Source organism: Leishmania panamensis (genome assembly GCF_000755165.1).
Source record: "Leishmania panamensis strain MHOM/PA/94/PSC-1 chromosome 35 sequence".
NCBI classification, from domain to species: Eukaryota; Euglenozoa; class Kinetoplastea; order Trypanosomatida; family Trypanosomatidae; genus Leishmania; species Leishmania panamensis.
Genome location: NC_025882.1, coordinates 1367089 through 1385674, shown reverse-complemented (window position 1 = coordinate 1385674; position 18586 = coordinate 1367089). Strand labels below are relative to the sequence as shown.

Sequence of the window (18586 nt, the reverse complement as noted above, 5' to 3'; positions counted from 1 at the left end):
ACACACAAAAGCGGAGAAAGTGGGGAAAAGGCGCAAACAAAAAGAAGGAAAGGTGAAATAGAGCAAGACGGTGCAAGAGGAAGCGAGAGGCCATTCACACACGCTGAACGCGCAAGTCTGTGCATGTGCGCAAGCGTCTTTTCGCGGCCCTGCTCTCCCTTCTATTCCTGCCTAACGGCACAGAAAGCGTTCGAGGGCATCCGCCTCTCACGAAAAAAAAAGACCCAACACTGAGGCAAGTCAATATAGAGACACAATATAAAACGAAAAAGTTGAAAAGCGAAAGAAACCATTTCAACAAAGCCTTTTTTACCATTGGCAAAGATAGTTGAGCAGCCACAGGCACACACGCACACACATAGACACAAACAAACTGTACTCCACAAGAGAAGGCCGCATCCGCTTGCAGTCTTCCTTTGCTGTCCAGCAACAGCTGAATGCAGAGCTTCGACAGAACAGCGCTGTGAGAGAAAGCCCCGAGAAAGGGGAGATACGGATCGAGTAGTAATAGAGGAGAAAGCGAGAAGACGGAACGAATCCGATCGACGTTGTATAGCGTTCCGGGAGGGAGACGTGAGACGTGAAGTGGAAAGTGAGGAGAAAGAGAAGAGGCATTGAATATCTCTCTCGGGGTGGCATTTGTGTCGTTTATCGCCGAGTTGCTTTCGCTTTCTGGCCTTACCGGGCAGTCTGCCTCTCTGCCTGCGCCCTTTCCTCACCTGTACCTTTCCTCCCCCGTCGTAAGCCCCGTCACACCCCTATCTGCACCTCCCTTTGCTTCTCTGCACGAAGAAAGGTGGAGAAAGTGCGAAAAGGACGAAAATACGTTGGCAGAGAATGTGTGAAGAGACGGAAAAAGGACAAGGAATAGTACCCTGCGGGTTGCAGCGAGAGACAAAAGAAACAGTGGTAAAACATGCAAGCAAACAAGTACACGCACACACGCACACACACACACACACATACATACATAAACATGGGTCCACCGCAATACACCCATATGGCAGGGAGCCTCCTCCTCAAGACTCATCACAGGTAGAAGCGCAAAGCCCAAGAAAAAACAGCAAAAATGAAAAGAAAAAGAAGCGAAAGGTGGCGTAAGACAGAGGCGCACACACCTAAAACGACATACGAAAAAGCGCATGGAAAAAAAAGTTGACAGCAGAGAACAGCGAAGACTAGAGGAAAGAACGTGAAAATCAAAGCGTTTTTTTTTTTTATGATCAGAGGGACTAAGATAGGGAGGAGAGATGAAAATATCGAGGGAAGGAACGGGTGTTTACTTTACTGGCCAAAGGGTGGTGTAACCTGTAGCTGTGTGCAAATCAAGCACGTGAGGTCTACACAGACCTAGTGGTACACTGTCCTTGGTCCACTTTCGTTTTGGGGGGTTTATTAGTCCGAGGGTGCACCTTCGGATAGGTGCGGGCGTGGGTGTTCAGTTCGTTGGTGGTAACAAGAAGATGAGCGCGTATGTATGAGCACACAGTACTTCTTCACATGTCTCCTCCTTTCTTGTATACTTCTCTGGTTTCTGTGTTCATCGGCATACTGCTTCCTGGGTAATGCTGCAGTGGCCACACCCCATAGCTCTCCGCCTTGTTGTTACTTTCGTTTGTCACCTGCACTCCAACTCAGGTGAGTGATGAGCAGCAACTGAAACGACTATTGAAAGGAAAAGAAAATATGGTTCGTTGGAAAAAGAAGAGGGAGCGGAATGGTGGCGAAGAAACCCTCTGGCATATATATACACACACACATACACACACAAGAGCAACTCCTCGAGGAAAAACAGAGAGAGAAATGAGAAAAAAAACAATAGCGTAGCGTGGCACCATCAACGCAGACAGTACGTTCGGCCTACTTTTGAGGGTAGATGCATCGTTCCTCTCTCGTAATTGTTGCGACCAATGCTAGCAAAGGAGGGACAGACACACAGAGGACAAAACGAGAGAGGTGCGTACACTACAACGCTTCCAAACGCCTTGGGATTCCGCCCAACACGTCTGGTCGGTATTGAGAACAACGCTCATTATGTGAGAGACCGAAGCAAAGAAAAGAGGGTAATCTGAGACAAACGAAACGAGAAAAAATGGGGGCGAGAGACGAGAAATGAATGTTGGATGCATGTGTCTGCTAGTGTGTACATGGTGCGTGTGGTAGTCCTGAAGGACAACATGACTTACAATAGTGGAATGAAAAAAGGAAAAAAGACGTGTAGCGTAGATAGGGAGTAAAGAAGGTCGAAAATGAATCCTTTGCTGCTTGAGGTCGCGCCAAAGCATAATTGGAGAAGGGAAAGAAGCACACAAACGCGGGAAAAAAATTTCGATACGAACGAAACGAAGGAAGACACCGAAACAAAAACTAAGGGAAAATGCGTACACTTGGCCAGGAGAGAGATGCAGGGAGTAAGAAAGGTGATGAGGGATGAAGAAAAAACTATGAGAGAACACGCAGTGATGGATACACGAGATCTTCAATGCACGCTGATACAGGCACACATACCAACACCTACACACAAGCACTTCATGGGCGCTGGCTTGTGCGCTCATTCTTGTCCCTCTTCGTCTCTGGCCGCAGACGATCGCTTCGTCAAAAACGGGGGGGAACAACAACGTGAAAAAAACAAAAAGAGAGACACACACAAACCGATGCCGAAAAGAGAGCCATTTTGCCGTCTGCAGAAAACGCGTGTGAGGGGGAACACGTCAATGGGCAACCGTCTGACTACGGGCTTGGGGGTCGTCGTAGGGGGTTCTGCGCATTTCAGTGTAACGCGAGATACAATCGTCGAAAACAAAATAAAAGGGGGGGTTATGTACGTCGTTGGGTGGTAAAGATAGCCTCAGAAAGGAAGAGAAAAAAAAAAGGAAAGTGCCACTTCAGTGTACAATGCTCAAAACGAAAAGCGGAGCCTGGAATGCACCACTAAACACACACACACACACAAGAAAAGGCGAATCAATGCAAAGGCAGAGGAAGAAAGAAAAAGGAAATAAAAGAAGTAAATGAAACGGGGTGGAAGTGAACGAAAAGAGTGCACCGTCGTCCTCATTTGGCTCACACGCTGAGGAAAGTGGTGGAGAGAAGACAACTCGAACCCTTAAAAAAAAGGCGTCGAGGCAAGAAAGCGAACAGAAGACATGGTTCAAGGAGGAGGCAAAATGAAATGATGAATTGAGCAAGGTTCTATTAGAAGGAAAAGAGAAAATGAAAACAAGAGAAAAGCGCACATTCGAGATAACATCGATGTCTCGTTGACAAACGAGGTGGCATCAGCAAAGAACACAGAAAAAAAGAAATGCATTGATTTTTTTCTTGGGCTTCCTCTGAACCTTTCGCAGCCACACTCGTTTTCGCCTTCATTCCACAGTTTTCGTCGGAACGTTACATTTTTTTTTCTGCGCCTGCTGTCGGCGTTCGTCTAACAGAGTACAAACAAACAACACGAATCCACAAATATTCCGGCATAGGCTTATAAGCGTAAAAAAAACATGCGCACAGGCCAACACATTCACAACACACATGTGCACATCGCTACGCAGACAGGGATGCCTTCACACAGAGAGCAGGAAAGCGGAATGAGGGGAGAAGTAGAAATGTGTGACACGGAAAGGGCTATGGAGAAGAGTAGAAGACACTTTTACAGGTGCCCGGCATTCTTACTGTCTCCTTTTTCTTCAGTTCTGCCTCTGCTCCACCTCTCCTCTCTCTTGTTCATGCTCTGAGTGTGGTTAGCTGGCATGGGCGTAGACCATTCCTTCTCATCGACCTGACTACATTTCTCTTTGTACTCGAGTCTTCCTTTTTTTTTGGATCCCCCCTGGGCAGCGCGTTCGCTTTCTTTTCCTCTCGCCTGACCATACGCCATTCAACTATGCTGTTGCTAGTACGTGGTGCAGTTTGGCTGTTTGCTCTTTCTCGCACGTCCCAACTTGAAAGGCCCCTGTCCTCACCCGCCGACCCTAACATGCACTACCAGCACGAAGGAGCAGAGAAAACGACTCGTCTTCCTTTCACTTTTACTGCATTTTTCTTGTCTTGATAGTTGCATATATAAATGCCTTCTGTTTCTGTTGTCTGCTTCGCCTGTACCACATCACTGCCCACCGCCTGTAGGAGGGGGCGCCAGATCGAAAAAAAAAAGGTACACACATGCGCGACGATAGAGCAAGAGGGAACCAAGACACAGAAGGAAGGGAGAACGCTGAGCGAATCCATCCAAGTGAAGTGTCCCCATATCAAGAGAGGGACTTACACTCCATACACGCACGTGCATGCATCAACGCGGAGTCCACGAACGCAGTGAGGAGGGAAAGCAGGAACACAACAAGGAAACGCACCTCCACCTACGGCCCAAACACACACACGCACACACACACATACATCTGCATTCTCTGTCTCCATTGAGATGACCTCGCATTCTAAGAGATGACAGAGTTGAGCGAGGAGAAAGTATGGGGGTGAGGCGAAGAATAGAAAGGACAGTAAAGCACTCCACATAGAGAGGTAGAGAGAAGAAAAGGTGGGAGGGATGAGGAAGCTAGACGGAGAGTGACGGAGAAGAAATCAAAAGGAGAGAGCAGGAACGGCCAGGTGAGATGATGACACAAAGGGCAAGGGGAGAAGAAACAGAGGGGGGACGAGATACATACGGAGAGAGAGAGAGAAAGAGATGAAGAAGGAAAACGAGCGCACGATTTGATAGAGGAGAGGGGAAGAGGTTGAAGAAACGACACACTAAAAAGTGCTACATTACAGCGGGGCACCTACTTAGTAAGCCTACACAGTAAAAGAAAAAGTGAAGCAAAGAAAGGGGGGGTCGCCGAAGAGAGCGCACGGCTGCTTCTCGCAAATGAACCCCATAAGAAGCCTCCGAGCAAAAGAGCAACCGAGAGAGAGAGAAGTTACGACAAAGAACTGTACAGAGTTACCAATTAAGCGAAGAAGCAGGAGAACGAGAAGGAAAACAAAATCGCTGAGAGAGACATCGAGAGGGGGAGAGAGCGAGAGAAAAAACAGAGTCTACTGCTCCTCGCTTTGTGTGGTGGTTCGGTGATCAATAACGGTGTGGACTGAAACTACTCAAGTGCATATGTGTGTCCCTGGGTCACAGAAGACAGACTTAAATCTGAGAACGCACGTGCGTGTGTACGGAGGGGAGAGCAGGGGAGGGAGTTGTGACTGCAGCTTGGCCACCGTACAACCAGCATCGCACGCGTACTTGATTGTCCACCTCTACTTAGCTTTTGTGTGCGTGTGTATGTTTACGCAACGTACAGGGTGCCGCAGTGAGAAGCGCTGAGCGCTCCGTCACAATCATAACATGAAATGGATCCGGTCATTTCCTTTGCTTCGCTGCTGTTCCCTCTCAGAGCGTTTCTGGCTTTCTATGTGCGTCCTTTTTTCTTGCATGAGTGAACAGAGCCAATACAAGCGAAAAAATAAACTCTCAAGCAGCGCCATATTGCCTCTCTTCCTGTGCTGTATCTCTACACAGGATGGGAATAGCTCGGCGGCTCGGGCAGGCCTGTTGAGAACTTCGAGATCTTTGCTACAACGGAGGTGCAGCCTTCCGTGGTGCACCGCAGCTGCAACAGCATCTCCTCTGCTACATACTCCACGTCACCCTCAGCGACTGCCTTCTCCACTGCACGTACCCACTCCGATATGTTCTCGTCCGCGCCAATGCCGCCAAGTAGCGCGAAAATGTCGTTATAGTGCAGCGACATTTCAAGAGTCTGCACGGAGGCGTCGCCGATGCCTTGAAAGACGAGGTGGTTGTGACGAAACACAAGAGCACGACTCATGCCTTGAAAGCGCATCCGCCCGTACTGAAAGAGTTCCCGATCCTTTGTTGTGCAACTGCGCAGCACAACCGCAGCGTTCGAATCCACTGTCTGGCATGCCATGGCGTTATCGAGGCACACAAAGCATGGATCCGCGGCAGTGGACTTGACGGCGCGATCGGCGAGGTAGAGGCGACCTGGCGTGTGCTTCGACGTCAGATCAATACGAAACAAGTGGGGCTTCCGTTGCACGCTGGCAGCGCGTAGTGCAAGGCAAAAGCGGAGCATCGGGTGGGCAGAGAGTAAAAGAGAGGTTTTCAGTCATCAAAACACGTTTCTTGCGCGACGAACGCCTGTCCCACGCTGCCTTCTCTCCTTACAAGCCCTCTTTGAGTGGACAGTTTGGAGCCCGTGCCTATGCGGGTATTTGCGTATAGTAGCGATCCGCAAACCACGGCGCGCAAGCGTAGCTCAGTCAGGCTGAAGAGAGGAAATAATATGCAAAGAGCGCTAGAGGGCTGAGTAGAGAAAACAGTGGCGACACCTTCGAGGAAGACGAAAGAGAGCGGGGGGATCAGGAGCAGTAATGTAGCTGAATGTGTACTTGTGTTAACCTCATCGTGTGAGTGTGACAGAACTTAGATTAGTATGTATTTCTTTTTATAAGGGCGATGAGAGAATTGAGGAGTCAGAAAGGGTCTATGTTCACAGCTTCACTGAAGGGTGGTGCAGCCAAGGTCAGAAGAGGAAGGAGCCTGTGTGTGCTTGCCTGTGTCAGAGAGTGTATTGAGTCGTGTGAGCCGGCAACCAGAAAATAAAGAGGGAGGCAAAACGCGAAGGCGAAAAGAGAGGGATTAAAAGTAGCCAAAAGGCTGAGCTCTTCCTCTACGACCGGTGCTATCAAGGGCGGTTTTCCAAGAAACGCAACAGCAAAAACATAATAAAGCGAAAACAGACGAAAAGAAGGAGGAGAGAAGCAGAGAAACAGAGAAACAGAGGATACGAAAAGGGAAATGAAGGGTACGCTGCAGATAAGCGATGTCATACGTTGAGGAAGGGATGAAGGGAAAGAAGATGTGGTGCGAGTGGGGAGGAGATAGGAGCCGGGTATGCCACAAGTGCGTGCGAGTGAAAGAAGAAGGAAATCGCGCCAAAGAGAAAAGACGAGAGCAGCACATGGCCGCACAAAGGGGGGAGGTGGGTAGGGATTTGGAGGAAGATTAAGAGAGCCAGTGAGAGAAAGTGAGAGTGACAGCACAAGGAGGGAAGGGAAAGAGTAGAGAGTATTGAGTGCAAAAGCCTCGGCAACACACTCACACAAATCAAACGAGTGCACCATCATAGGAAGTACCTAAGCCCCTTCAGTAAAACTAGCTCCTCTGCAGGAGAAGCTCACATGTAAGAGAGAAACGGTACTGTTCGCCAAGCACAGTTGTGCTCCGGTGAAATGGTAGGAAGACTGACAGAAGCACTTCGCCGCTGGAGAAGGGCACAGCTGCTATTCTGTTTTTCACAATGCATTAGACGCCCTGCGCCTCTGACGAGTGGTGAGGATTAGACAAAACCAAAGCAGGAGGGAATGAGAAGTGGCCACCTCACGTGAAGTTGTGCACCTCCTTGCTTTTGGCAAACTCGAAACCGAAAAAAAAAAACTACCGAGCGGGAACAGTCATCGAGAAGGAAGCTTAAAGCCCGGTCGGTGGCTCGTATGTCGTCAGAATGCTGCCTGGCTCCGTTGCGATAGCTTCCGCATGTCATCCCCGATGTACTTGATGGTGTGCACATCCTTCTCTGACAACACAACGGCGCGCTGCTCTCCGGCCAGCATGCTCCGGCTGCACTCTAGCAAGTGCGCTGCGCAGATGTGCTGAACATTAGGGCTGATCTTGGGCACTAGCTGCCCCAGCGCCAGCACCGTGTCACCAATCTGAAAAAGTGGATTGCGGTGCCCGTCCAGCAGGCTCATGAAGGTGTCAAAGATGGTGAGCAGCGGCACGCCAACCTTCTCAAGCTCGTCAATGGCACGGGCAGGGGATTGTCCATCAAAGGCAAGAAACTCCACAAACGGAAAGAGAGGCAGTGAGGTCTGAAAGGTGCCGAGGTACTCCCGCAGAACGCGTTGCACCGCCTGTGGCGCAGACAGCCCCACAGCCCTGAGGAACGTCAGCACACCAGTCAGCGCATTAGTGATCAGCAGCTCAGCTGAGTCTGAGTGAATCTTCAACAGGTCGAGCTGGATGATGCACCCGCCCAGCTCTTTGTAGCGCCCAGCCAGTTCGAAGAGAAAGTTCTCAGTGACATAGTGCTCCTGCAACACCTGTAGATCCGCCTCCACGGTGCCGCGCGCTGAGACGAGGTTCTTGCCAACGGTAAGGTGCTCGGCGATTAGCCTGGCCAGCTGCTGCTGCAGCAGCAACAGGAACTGAATCAGTCGATCGCCATCTGACGGCGCTGCAGCGATGGCGTGTTCTATAGCAAGCAGCCGTCCGTCAAGGGGTACAGACAGATCGCTGCGTGCCAGCTCGGCAAACCGCAGCGCCGCCTGCTGGGCGTTTCCGTTCGCCTGTTGCTTGACCGATGAAAAGAAGCGCCCCGTCAAGGTGTGCGCCGGGTCGACGCAGAGTCGCATGTCCGCGACAACCTTCGCGAACGTCAAAATCCGATGGTCGGCGAGAGTGTGACGCTCCATCCAGTCGAGCAGGACGGCGGTGAGCTCGCCGTCGCACGCCGCGTCGCCAAGAATTGTCACCAGTGTGTTGTAGAGCTCGCTGGTTGACGAAATGGCCTCGACCATAGACAAGATGTCGGATGAGACACTTTGATTGTGCGGATAGCGGTAGACCAGAAGGCGGATACGAGGCTGCGAGGTGGGGAAACTTGACTCGAGGAGGTCCGTCGTGTACGAGAGAAGATCATACTCCACGAGGTCGAGGATATGCCGTCGCGTGTATGTCATGACAGGTTCAAGTGACTTGTCCAGCACCAGTGACAAGAGGGTCACAGCGAGGCGGCAGCGCTGCGGCAGCACGTACTCCTTCTGCAAGAGCTTGTCCGTGATGCCCTTGTTGCGCCTTTCCAGTAGATTCATGCACAGCGATACTTGCACCCCTACCGGGTCGCTCTTCCACAGTAGGTCCTCCAGTCGGTCGGAAAATCGATAGGTGGCCCCGGTCTCCAACAGCAAGCCGTAAAGCCACGCGATCGTCGTAGCGTGCCTCACCGAGGATAGCAACTGCTGCAGAACCTCTGCCTGGGCATCCACAGCACTCGTGTCTGTGAGCGTGCCGTCTACGCGCACCAGAAGGTCTCCGTCCCACGCTAGTTGTTGCCGTGTAGGGCAGTCCAGCCAGCCACCACGGTTCAGCACCTCGGTGAGAATGGTGCAACTTTTCTCCACCCTCGACCTCGACTGCGCCAGCTCCTCCTTCAGTCCCCAGTAGTGAAACGACAAGCACGAACGCGACAACTCTCTCAAGCCCCGCATTGTGTGCCGGATTATGCCACGCGCGCCATCTGAGAGGCGCAGCGCGCATACCGTCGCCGCCCTCGGGTGGAGAAGGGGGTCGAGGAACTGAGATAGATACGAGATCGGGAGGCCACAAAGTACAGCGTCAAGGAGAAGGTCTACCCGTACCTGCGGCTCAAGCGAGCAAAGAGCATCTATCCCGCCCGCTACGGTGGCCGCAAAATATTGCTGCAGCAGCTGACCACGAGGCATGCGACCCAGTCGTACAATTGTCGAGTCCCCGCAGTACACAGTAAAGGTGATAAAGCTGCCGCCGTCGCGGACGCTCTTCTCGACGCCAACGCCACAGATCGGCTTGCCCAGGAAGTGCTGTGTGACAACGTGCGTGATGGAACTGTAAGGTGCCTCGCAAAATGGCTCACAGTGCGTCACAAGAAGCAAAGAGGAGGTGCGCTGGTCCGCTAAAAGCAGCGATGAATCGCAAGCGCACGCCAGTGAGACCATTGTGTTCGTCACTCCACAAGGAAGACCGCGCAGCTCACCCAGGGAGAGCGACCACGAATTGCCGCGCTTGCCTGTCGTTGTGCGCAAATGCACCGGCACACGCCCGCCGCTGCCGGTGATGAGAACAGCCACCTCCGTCTCTCCATATTCATCCTGCAGTAGGGGCACAATCGCTAGAACCGCCTCCCGGGGAAGGGCTGTGGAGCACTCGAGCTGCAAATGAAATGCGTCGCTGTACATCCACAGCGACACATTCCGACTCGACAGCATCACGAGATACCCGTTGTGCCGGTCGAAGAGGCTGTGCACGTATCTCTTCGGGGACAGATAGTCGTAAGCCGCCTGGACCCAGCCATGTCGGTTGGGCAACACATTCGCGTGCAGCCCAGGGTGCGGCAAGTGCATGTTGTTGAGCGTGACTGCCAAACTCTCCACGCTGCAGTTCTCACAGCACAAGCCATAGAGGTTCGTTCCGAGGTGATGAATGCAGGCGACTGCAGACGCGGTAGGACAGAAGACGCTCTGGAGGGTATCAGGTTTCTGGCTGTCAGAGTCTCGAACGAGGGCCACGTGGACGCCAGATGCGACAGCCGCGAGCACTAGCGTGCACTTCTCGGACACCCTTTCCGCGTAGGCATCATTCAGAGTGTCGCAAAAGGGGGGAAAGATAATGTAGCGGCCGTTGTTATGCACCAGAACCAGTCGTCGGCTACACAGAAGCGCATGATACTCGTTCACATACACGGCGCGATGGCATTTTTCGCCGAGAGACGCGAGCAGAGACGGCTTCCACAGGGCGAGATGGTCCATGTTGAAGTATCGGTTCCTCAGCATCGGACGTGCTTCCTCTACCACTGGTCCATTGGCGCTGCGCCAACATTCTTTCGGATCGTAGCGTAGGAAAGGCTCTTGCAGAGATGTGGAGAGGCTCGGCGAACTGCCCTGTGCTGTCGACACTGGCTGCCCCACCACCATTGTGCGACAAAGAGGAATCGATAGCGTGACCGCACTAATGAGGTTGGGGATGTTGTGTGAGCGGGAGGAGGGAAAGGAGGGGGTAGTGTGCAACGCAGAAAAGAATGAAGGACTGCATAGGACCCGTCAGAGAGAAAAGGATGAGAGCGATGGAAGAGAAAAGAGGAGAAAACACTGAGTCGGTTGGAAGGCCGTCGTGGTGTGTGTCAGAGGCAGTCAACCACCTAATTGGACTCTGCGGTGTTGGAGTGTGAAAAGCAGGCGCGTTAGTGAGAGAACCCATTCGACAACACCCCTAAAGCTTCTTCTTGTTGCCGCTCCGTAAGTGTGAGAGAGAACCTGAAGGAGCGGCAACGTGATGTTCAACACAGAACGCTTTCCCTATGGAGCAGATGACTCTCACCGCCGCTTTCTAGAGAAGAAAGGACGCCCCATAGCAAAAGTGTGTGCATATTAGCGCTATTTTTTCAAGGCGCCTTTGCAGGGCTACACAGCAGAACGCCATTTTTCTTTTGTTGTTGACGGCGTTGACTATTCAAGCGCTACTGCAAATGTGCAGCTCTGTGTGCAGATGCGAGTGCAGCACGAGCCTTGGAAGCCAATCGAAACAGATCGCTCGGCAGCAAGAAAAAAAGGGGAGAAGAGAATGCATTACAGCAAATTTCTGCTCACCTGAAGACAGCAAAACAAGAAGTAGGGTAAGAAAAAGAGATCACAGAGACTAGTCGAAGGACCAGCTGATGATGGTGGAGTCACTGGAACTGCTGCCGGATTTACGTGGCTTTGCCTCCTCTTCGTTTGGCACTGCCTCAGCTGGTACTTCAGCTAGCTGCAACACCTCGTCGTCGAGGTGTACAATGAAATCGTGCAGCAGCAGCGTGCCAGCGGTTGCGCGCTCTGACGGATTTCTCTGCATGCAAGCCTTGATAAAGTCGATCGCCTGAGCAGATATATCACTGGGGTACTCTTCTGGCGCACCGTAGCCAAGCAAGCCCCCACCAGAGCGCTTGATCTGCAAACACTCGCAGACGACGCACCCGATAGACCAGATGTCACTTTCCTTACCACTCGACTTCCCGTCAACGACCTCTGGGGCCATGTACTTTATGGTGCCAACAGTGCCCTCTCGAACGTTCGTAGTGGCCGTACCGAAGTCAGACAGCTTCAGTTGTCCTTGCGAAATGAGCATGTTGCCTGGCTTAACGTCGCGATGGATAATGCCACATTCGTGCAAGTAGTTGACCGCCTGCAGAAGTTGTTTCATGATGGTCGCGATGTGGTTCTCGCGCAGCCGTGGGCAGCGCTTGAGGAGATCGGCTACCGTACCTTGGTCAGCCAGCGCCATGAAGAGGTTGAGGGTTGTCTTGGTCCGCTCGCAGTAAAAGTAGTGAATGATGTTGGGGTGTGTCAACTGACACAGAATCTCAATTTCATTCATAAACTCATCGATACGCTCTTCAAAGTTGCCGGAGACGCGAATGATCTTGACGGCCATTTTGCCACCCGTCAGGGTAGAAGTCGCCTCGTACACAGCAGCATGCCCGCCACGCCCGAGCAGACGGCCTTGTGTCCATGGGCTCTTTCGCACCTTTCCAAACACTTCTCTCCGCTTCAGCAGCTCCTCGCCGGCCCGCTTCGCCTCCTCACACCTATTGATGGCTCTGTCTAGCTCCTTACGAAGCGCCTCATTCGAAATCGGCTTTTTCAGAAGGGCGTCACCACATTTTGCAACGCTGTCTAGCGCCTCGGAGGTTTCGATTATGTAGATGTGCTTCGCCAGCAGCGCCTCGACCACACGGTCAGAACCTTTCGAGTCGATGTCGACGATAGCGCAGCCGAGGTCGGTCGATTCTTCGATGGCCTGCAACGCTTTGCAAACACTCTCAACCAACCGCACAGAATGACCGCAGCTCCAGATGGATGCTGATATATTGTGACAGTGCACGCCATTCTTCTCCAAGAGCAGCACAATGAGTGGGTCATGGCCATTGGGCTTTTGCGCAGCAGCATCTTGAGGCCGCAAGACTTGAATTACCTCATCCTTCATCATGAAGGGCAGCAACAGCTTCAGCGTACCGGGGGAATCAATTACAATACCGCCAAGGTCATTTGCAGAGCAGGTGATGCCAATCAAGGTATTTCGGTTGAGCCCGGGCATCTCATGACGGTAAATTACAATGAGCTGGTATACCGCACTGGTCGTGCGCTTTTGCTCAACGCGAACGCTGATTTTCGCGCAGAACAGCTCGAAGGATCGATTCAGCACAGCAGTGACGCCAACCGTGTCGCAGAGAATAGGCGGCAACTCGGTTACCTTTGGATCGACTTCGAAGCTCACGTAGCGCTGCCGACCTTTGATGACCTCGGACAGCAGCTGCCGAATGTGCGCGCTTCTCCAGCCCCTCGTCAGCGCGGAGAAATCGCGCAGGTTTTTCCATTGCAGGCAGTAGACAATTTGACGAAATTGACTGTCCTTGACAGACAGTTGTGACAATGCTGTCACAAAGAAGGAGTGCAGCACTGCTTGCGTCTGCGACAATTCATCGGAGCGGACAGACCCGATAAGAGTAAACCCGACGGGCTGATTCGACTCGGTCTCACAGCTCAGGACCACCGTTGCGCTGATAGAGACAGTCCCCAAACTCATATGTGCCATTGTGAGAACCTTTTCAGAGAGGCGCGAGTTTTTCATAGCAGCTTCAGTCATTGTGGCGTAGAGCTCCACCGACCGTTCGCCATAGAGAAGAGAATTTATGTTGTTTCCCTCGACGTCTCGTGCACTGAATCCAAAATAGGTAGCCGCGCCATCGCTCCACAGTACCACCTGTCCATCAAAGTCCGTCATGATAATAATTGTATGCTGATAGATGGCGTTAAGCCCAATCATAGAATGAGGAAGTCCTCTGTTCTGTAAGGCAGCATTCCACTCATCTTCGGTGGCCTTTTTTAAGAGCATCGCAATAGCCCGCTGGTTACGATGTGCGGTTCCCGAGTCTAGAAGAAACCCATCTGTCTCCTCGACGGTCATTCGCTCTGGGAGATCAATTCTGTCCGACAGCGGGTTGTTGCAAAAGTTCTGTTTTCCGATGCTCTCGTAGGCTGTTCGCACTATCCGGTCAACAAGCTGTTCCTGCCCTCTGCACTCGTGCCACTTTAAGGATGCGTAAATGAGTGAAAGCAGTGCACATAAGCACAAGACGCTGACACAGCTAAGTATCAGTGCGGCAATATCGGCTTTGCCACAGCAAGTTTCTCCAACGCCAATGAGAACCACCGTCGCGACGCAGCATATCGCCGCAAGAAGGATAGAGACAAGAATGGGAAGCGGAAGCCGCTGCTGGTGCTGCGGAATACGAATTTGGGAAGCGTGCGCTGCAATTTGTTCCGCGACTTGGAGTGCGGTGTTAGGCAAATTCAAAGTAATACATTCAGTGTATTTGTTGAGTAAACGAACAAATTCTCCGTACCGGGAGTAGCAGCGGTAGTACCAGCGGGCAGCGCAAATCGAGCTGTAAATGATTCGATATGATACCTCTGAGGAGCCCTTTTGCAACCTTTTCGTATATTCTGGTAGCCTCCTCAGAACACTCAGTACCAGAAAAACATCGTGGATATCGTATTTTATGATTGGTATGTTCATAGCGGTGCTGCTCATCTCTCTCATATACCTATAACTGTGATACAGTATCTTCGTGTATGTCTTACATCTGCAAACAAAGAAAAATCAGAGTGTTGCGCCAATAAGTACTTCTCTCCTGTGAGAAAGCGATTGAAAAAAGAGAATAACGGGTCAGGCAAACAGTACAGATTCACAGAGAGCGGCATCATCAGCGACTCTTTGAGGAGACATACATGCATACACACACACACACACACACACACACACACAGCTACATGGGACATATGCGCTGCCCATGGGCGGAAAAAAAAACTCGCAAAACGTGAAGTATAGCGAGCACAGGTACCCCCCAATAAGCCTGGGGAGAAGCTTTCCCCGCTTGAAGCCTCTCCAAAAGAGATGCCTGGTATGTGTTGCCTCAAGTAGAGGCTCTATGTTTCTTTTTCTAGTACTAGCATTCAAAGAAAGAGAGAACGAGTTTCTTAAGATGCCACACTGAGGGAAGGGGGTGGATGCGAGCTGCTCTTGGCAAGTAGGCCAAGAACAATAGTTTACATGTTCAAGAAGATGCAAGCAAAACTGAAATGGGAAAAAAAATAAAATAAACCATGCTTTCCAGGATGAGTCAATGCGTTGCGCCCCATCCCTCAGTCATAACGCGCCGAAAATCGTCAAAGCTTAGCTTCCCATCGCCATCTGTATCCTCCTCGCTAATCATGTCGAACGCCTGTTCTGCTGTCAGAGAGCAGCCAAGGCGCCCCATCACAAAGCGCAGATTGGATACAGAAATGAAACCAGTATTTCCCAGGTCATACATACGAAACGCGCGACGCATTTCAAGCTCCTTTTCCTCCGGGTCATTCAGCTTCGTGGCAACAAGCGTGAGAAACTCCGGGAAGTCAATCACACCGTTGGAGTCTAGGTCGGCATCACGTAAAATTGACTGCAGCTTCTTCTTCGATAGTTTGTGGCCAATGGAACTGAACGCTTGCTCCAAATCGTCGATAGTAATGCTACCATCACAATCTATGTCGAATATGGAGAAGGTTTCTTTGAGCTCGGTAATTTGTCGAAGGGAGAGCAGGTCTGCCATCTTCCGCAAGGGAAAAGTTCTACACAGAATACTATTTGTTGAGAATCAAACGTGCGTGATTTTGCTCTGTGTATCGCAAAAAAAAAAGTCTCGATCAACTGCAAGAGATAGGAGGGGAAAAAGTCATAACACATTTTTTTGAGATCGCAGAGGTAGTCCAACTTTCCCCCACCACTTTGGTATGTGTGAGAGCTAAGCTAGGTTAGGCATGTCTCAAATTGCTCTCTCTTTATCACTTCATCAAGGCATGCAGCATTACAAGTCACAGCGTCTGCTACCAGATATATTCTCCTTTTGGGTTTGCGTTGGATGAAGCTAAAAACAAAGTGAGTGAGCTCGACATGACAACTCTGTAGTTTTTCACTTTCCCTGGATCTCTGCAGCAGGTTCGTCATCATCTTCATCTTCGAAGCCGTAAAATTCTGCCTCTGTTCGCTGAAACTGTGTATGCAAGCGAGATCGCAGCACTGGGTTCCACAACTTGTCGTCTTCGATGCTTGACATGAGCGCACTGCTCATTTCTTCGTCCTGACGCGACATTCTCAAATCTGATTCTTTTGGCGCAGGTAGGTCGTGAGCGTGAAGAGGTGTTCCGCCTTGCATACCACTCTGAAGATTCTTGATTGACGTATATGACACTTCGTTCCGATTCATCATGTTTGCCCCGAATACTGTTTCGTCATCATCGCGCTGCAGCGCCTGTAATTCTTTCATTTGGTGGGAGCGTCGATGGGCCCAAACACGCTCCTCGTGTGTGGTTTCTTCCCAGAAATTGTTGTATGGTCTCGGGATAAGGCTTTCGTCGACCTGCACGCCGTACTTTCGAAGTACCCATTTAGCCTTGCGATACCCATCAACAACCATCATAAAGCAATCCCATGTTTGGTTTACATACCGACTAGCGCTGATTTCTTGATACACCATGCTGCGATAGTACTCTTGCCACTCAGGTGGCAGATCTCGCAAGCGGCGGTATACCCAGTAAGTGAAGCGCTTCGCTGGACTCACAGTTTGAAAGTCATACCAGTTGATACGATACGGTGTTCCCTCCACTGTGTTCGTCAGGCCTTGCGACAGTGGCTCTATGGGCTCATCGACACATGTTGAAATGTTGCCCGAGTGGCCACTTTCACCGCTTTGGGCTATTCTGTCACACTCAAAGGTAGGAGCGATTTCAACGCTCTTCAGTTCTTCGTCTTTCCTTCTGTCGCCTTTGATGAGATGCCACCTGCGCTGATAACTCAAAATTTGACAGCTGCTACGCAGCTGAAGAACGGGAGTACGAATTGATACGGTCTTCATTCCTAAGGCGAGCTTCTCAGGTTTCCTGTGCTTTTCTTTGATGTGTAGGAAGGAAAAAGGGGGGAAAACGTTACCAATGCAATAATCAAGAGGATCAAAAGGGAATGAGATAAACAAAGAGTGGTGATTGCCTTTAAAAACAAACAGGTACGAGAATGGGTTCTTTCATAGCGATGCAAAAGGTCAGACATTGCAGACAAATGGATTTCCTATCGGCTGCTGAAATCGCGCATGCCAGGAGAAGCTGGAAAAACAGGAACCAAAAGCCTTCTTTTGATAAAAGTTGAGCGTGAAGGTTTGCTGACAATCATGAGCTCGGTAGCGTGTAAAGGCTTTCATGATGCTGGGGAAGAAACGCAGCTTTACCCCTGCGTCATTTTCAGTGCACGGAAGGCATGTCCGATATGCTCAGAAACCGCTTTATTTGGTGCGAACAGAAGCGGTTCTGGAAGCCGCTTCACAGTTTGGGATGCGCCTTTGGCACCTGCACGGCATAGCCCTTGCCCCCCCCCCCAGGCGCATGAGGACCAAGGGCGGGGGTAGGGCGCCAACTGCCCAGCGTAAAATGTTGCATGCCGACCCCATTCCCAGACACCGGACATATACCTATGGTACGTTTCTTGGAACGGAGCCCCTGAGAGGCGGTAAGGCCTATGGGCATAGAGCTCGATGGGCTGTGTGAGCCCCCCGTCCCCCCTTTCCCGTCGCCAATGGCAAGAAGCACTGTCTTTTTCACCCACCAAGCGCGCCTCCTAGGTCCTCCCCACCTTTCTTTCCCCCTTCTCAGCACAGCCAAAGATATAGGTGTGATCACTTTCAAACGCCTTCACTGCTCTGTATGAAATCACCTTTAGGTCTTTTTCGTTTTGCCAGCAACACATATCATGAAGCACAACTACGTCAGAACGGGGCTCGAGGTCATGGCTGGACTGAAGTTCACACGACTTTGCTCTCTTTCGTACACCGACAGCAACAATGATGCCCAGCCAGGGCATAAGTGGGAAATGGTGCAGAGAACGACCCGGTCCATACCTATGAGCGCATTTGAACGCTCTCCGGCACCAATCCCGGTTGATGCAGTCGAAATTTGTGCCGTGGTGCGGAGAAGCAGCAAGAAGTTTATCGTGGTTGTTGCACAGTATCGTCCACCAGTGGATGCAGTTTGTCTGGAGTTTCCAGCAGGTTTGGTGGATTACAACGAAAGTCCAGGCCAAGCCGCCATTCGTGAGATGCACGAGGAGACAGGTTTTGTGGTAGATGAAACTGGAATTGTATCTATTTCACCGCCCCTCTCTACAGAACCCGGTCTCACTGACTCATGTTGCGTTCTGGTGCACCTCGACGTTGACGGTGAGCGCGCAGAAAATCAGGAACCAAAGCAACACCTGGATTATGGGGAGGACATTGAAGTTCTTCTGATTCCCATTTCTGAACCCAATACCGCGGTAGGAGAGCTTTCGAGTGCAGTCCAGCGATATACTGCAAAGGGCCAGCGCGCGATTGTGGATGCAAAGCTGTATACATTCATGGAAGCTCTGGCGTGGAGCCTATAACACCTTTTTTACCACCCGCAGAATAAAAATTCTACTGAAGCACAACTCAACAAGAAGCTACAATGCGAATATATAGAAAGTGGTTGTTATCGTTCTTATGAGCGCTGCTATGAGCTACGCATATTCTGCCAAATCAAGAATTTCAGTCTATGCTGCAGTCTGCATAGCAATTGTGCTTATAGCACCTGGAATTATTTCACTTCAGTACCAAATATCATTATCTTCTCTTTCACTTATCTTACTGATATGTCTATATCTGGCTAACAGTTTTTTAGTCACTTT

At 50.9% G+C, this 18586-nt stretch overlaps 6 protein-coding genes across 6 annotated transcripts; 1 reads left to right on the top strand and 5 right to left on the bottom strand.

Moving 5' to 3' along the window:
* Positions 1-5495: 5495 nt before the first annotated feature.
* Positions 5496-6080, bottom strand: LPMP_353810 (hypothetical protein; the record flags this gene model as incomplete). The annotated part of the gene is made up of 1 exon (XM_010705014.1): positions 5496-6080. The coding sequence occupies one exon, from the start codon at positions 6078-6080 to the stop codon at positions 5496-5498; it is 585 nt and encodes a 194-aa protein (XP_010703316.1).
* Positions 6081-7506: 1426 nt separating this feature from the next.
* Positions 7507-10737, bottom strand: LPMP_353800 (hypothetical protein; the record flags this gene model as incomplete). The annotated part of the gene is made up of 1 exon (XM_010705013.1): positions 7507-10737. One exon carries the CDS (start codon positions 10735-10737, stop codon positions 7507-7509), a length of 3231 nt encoding a protein of 1076 aa, XP_010703315.1.
* Positions 10738-11458: 721 nt separating this feature from the next.
* LPMP_353790 (mitogen activated kinase-like protein) lies at positions 11459-14377 on the bottom strand (the record flags this gene model as incomplete). The annotated part of the gene is made up of 1 exon (XM_010705012.1): positions 11459-14377. One exon carries the CDS (start codon positions 14375-14377, stop codon positions 11459-11461), a length of 2919 nt encoding a protein of 972 aa, XP_010703314.1.
* A 604-nt stretch (positions 14378-14981) lies between these two features.
* Positions 14982-15449, bottom strand: LPMP_353780 (calmodulin, putative; the record flags this gene model as incomplete). Its single annotated transcript, XM_010705011.1, has 1 exon — positions 14982-15449. One exon carries the CDS (start codon positions 15447-15449, stop codon positions 14982-14984), a length of 468 nt encoding a protein of 155 aa, XP_010703313.1.
* A 360-nt stretch (positions 15450-15809) lies between these two features.
* Positions 15810-16751, bottom strand: LPMP_353770 (hypothetical protein; the record flags this gene model as incomplete). Its single annotated transcript, XM_010705010.1, has 1 exon — positions 15810-16751. One exon carries the CDS (start codon positions 16749-16751, stop codon positions 15810-15812), a length of 942 nt encoding a protein of 313 aa, XP_010703312.1.
* An 884-nt stretch (positions 16752-17635) lies between these two features.
* On the top strand, positions 17636-18304 carry LPMP_353760 (nudix hydrolase-like protein; the record flags this gene model as incomplete). The annotated part of the gene is made up of 1 exon (XM_010705009.1): positions 17636-18304. One exon carries the CDS (start codon positions 17636-17638, stop codon positions 18302-18304), a length of 669 nt encoding a protein of 222 aa, XP_010703311.1.
* Positions 18305-18586: the final 282 nt, after the last annotated feature.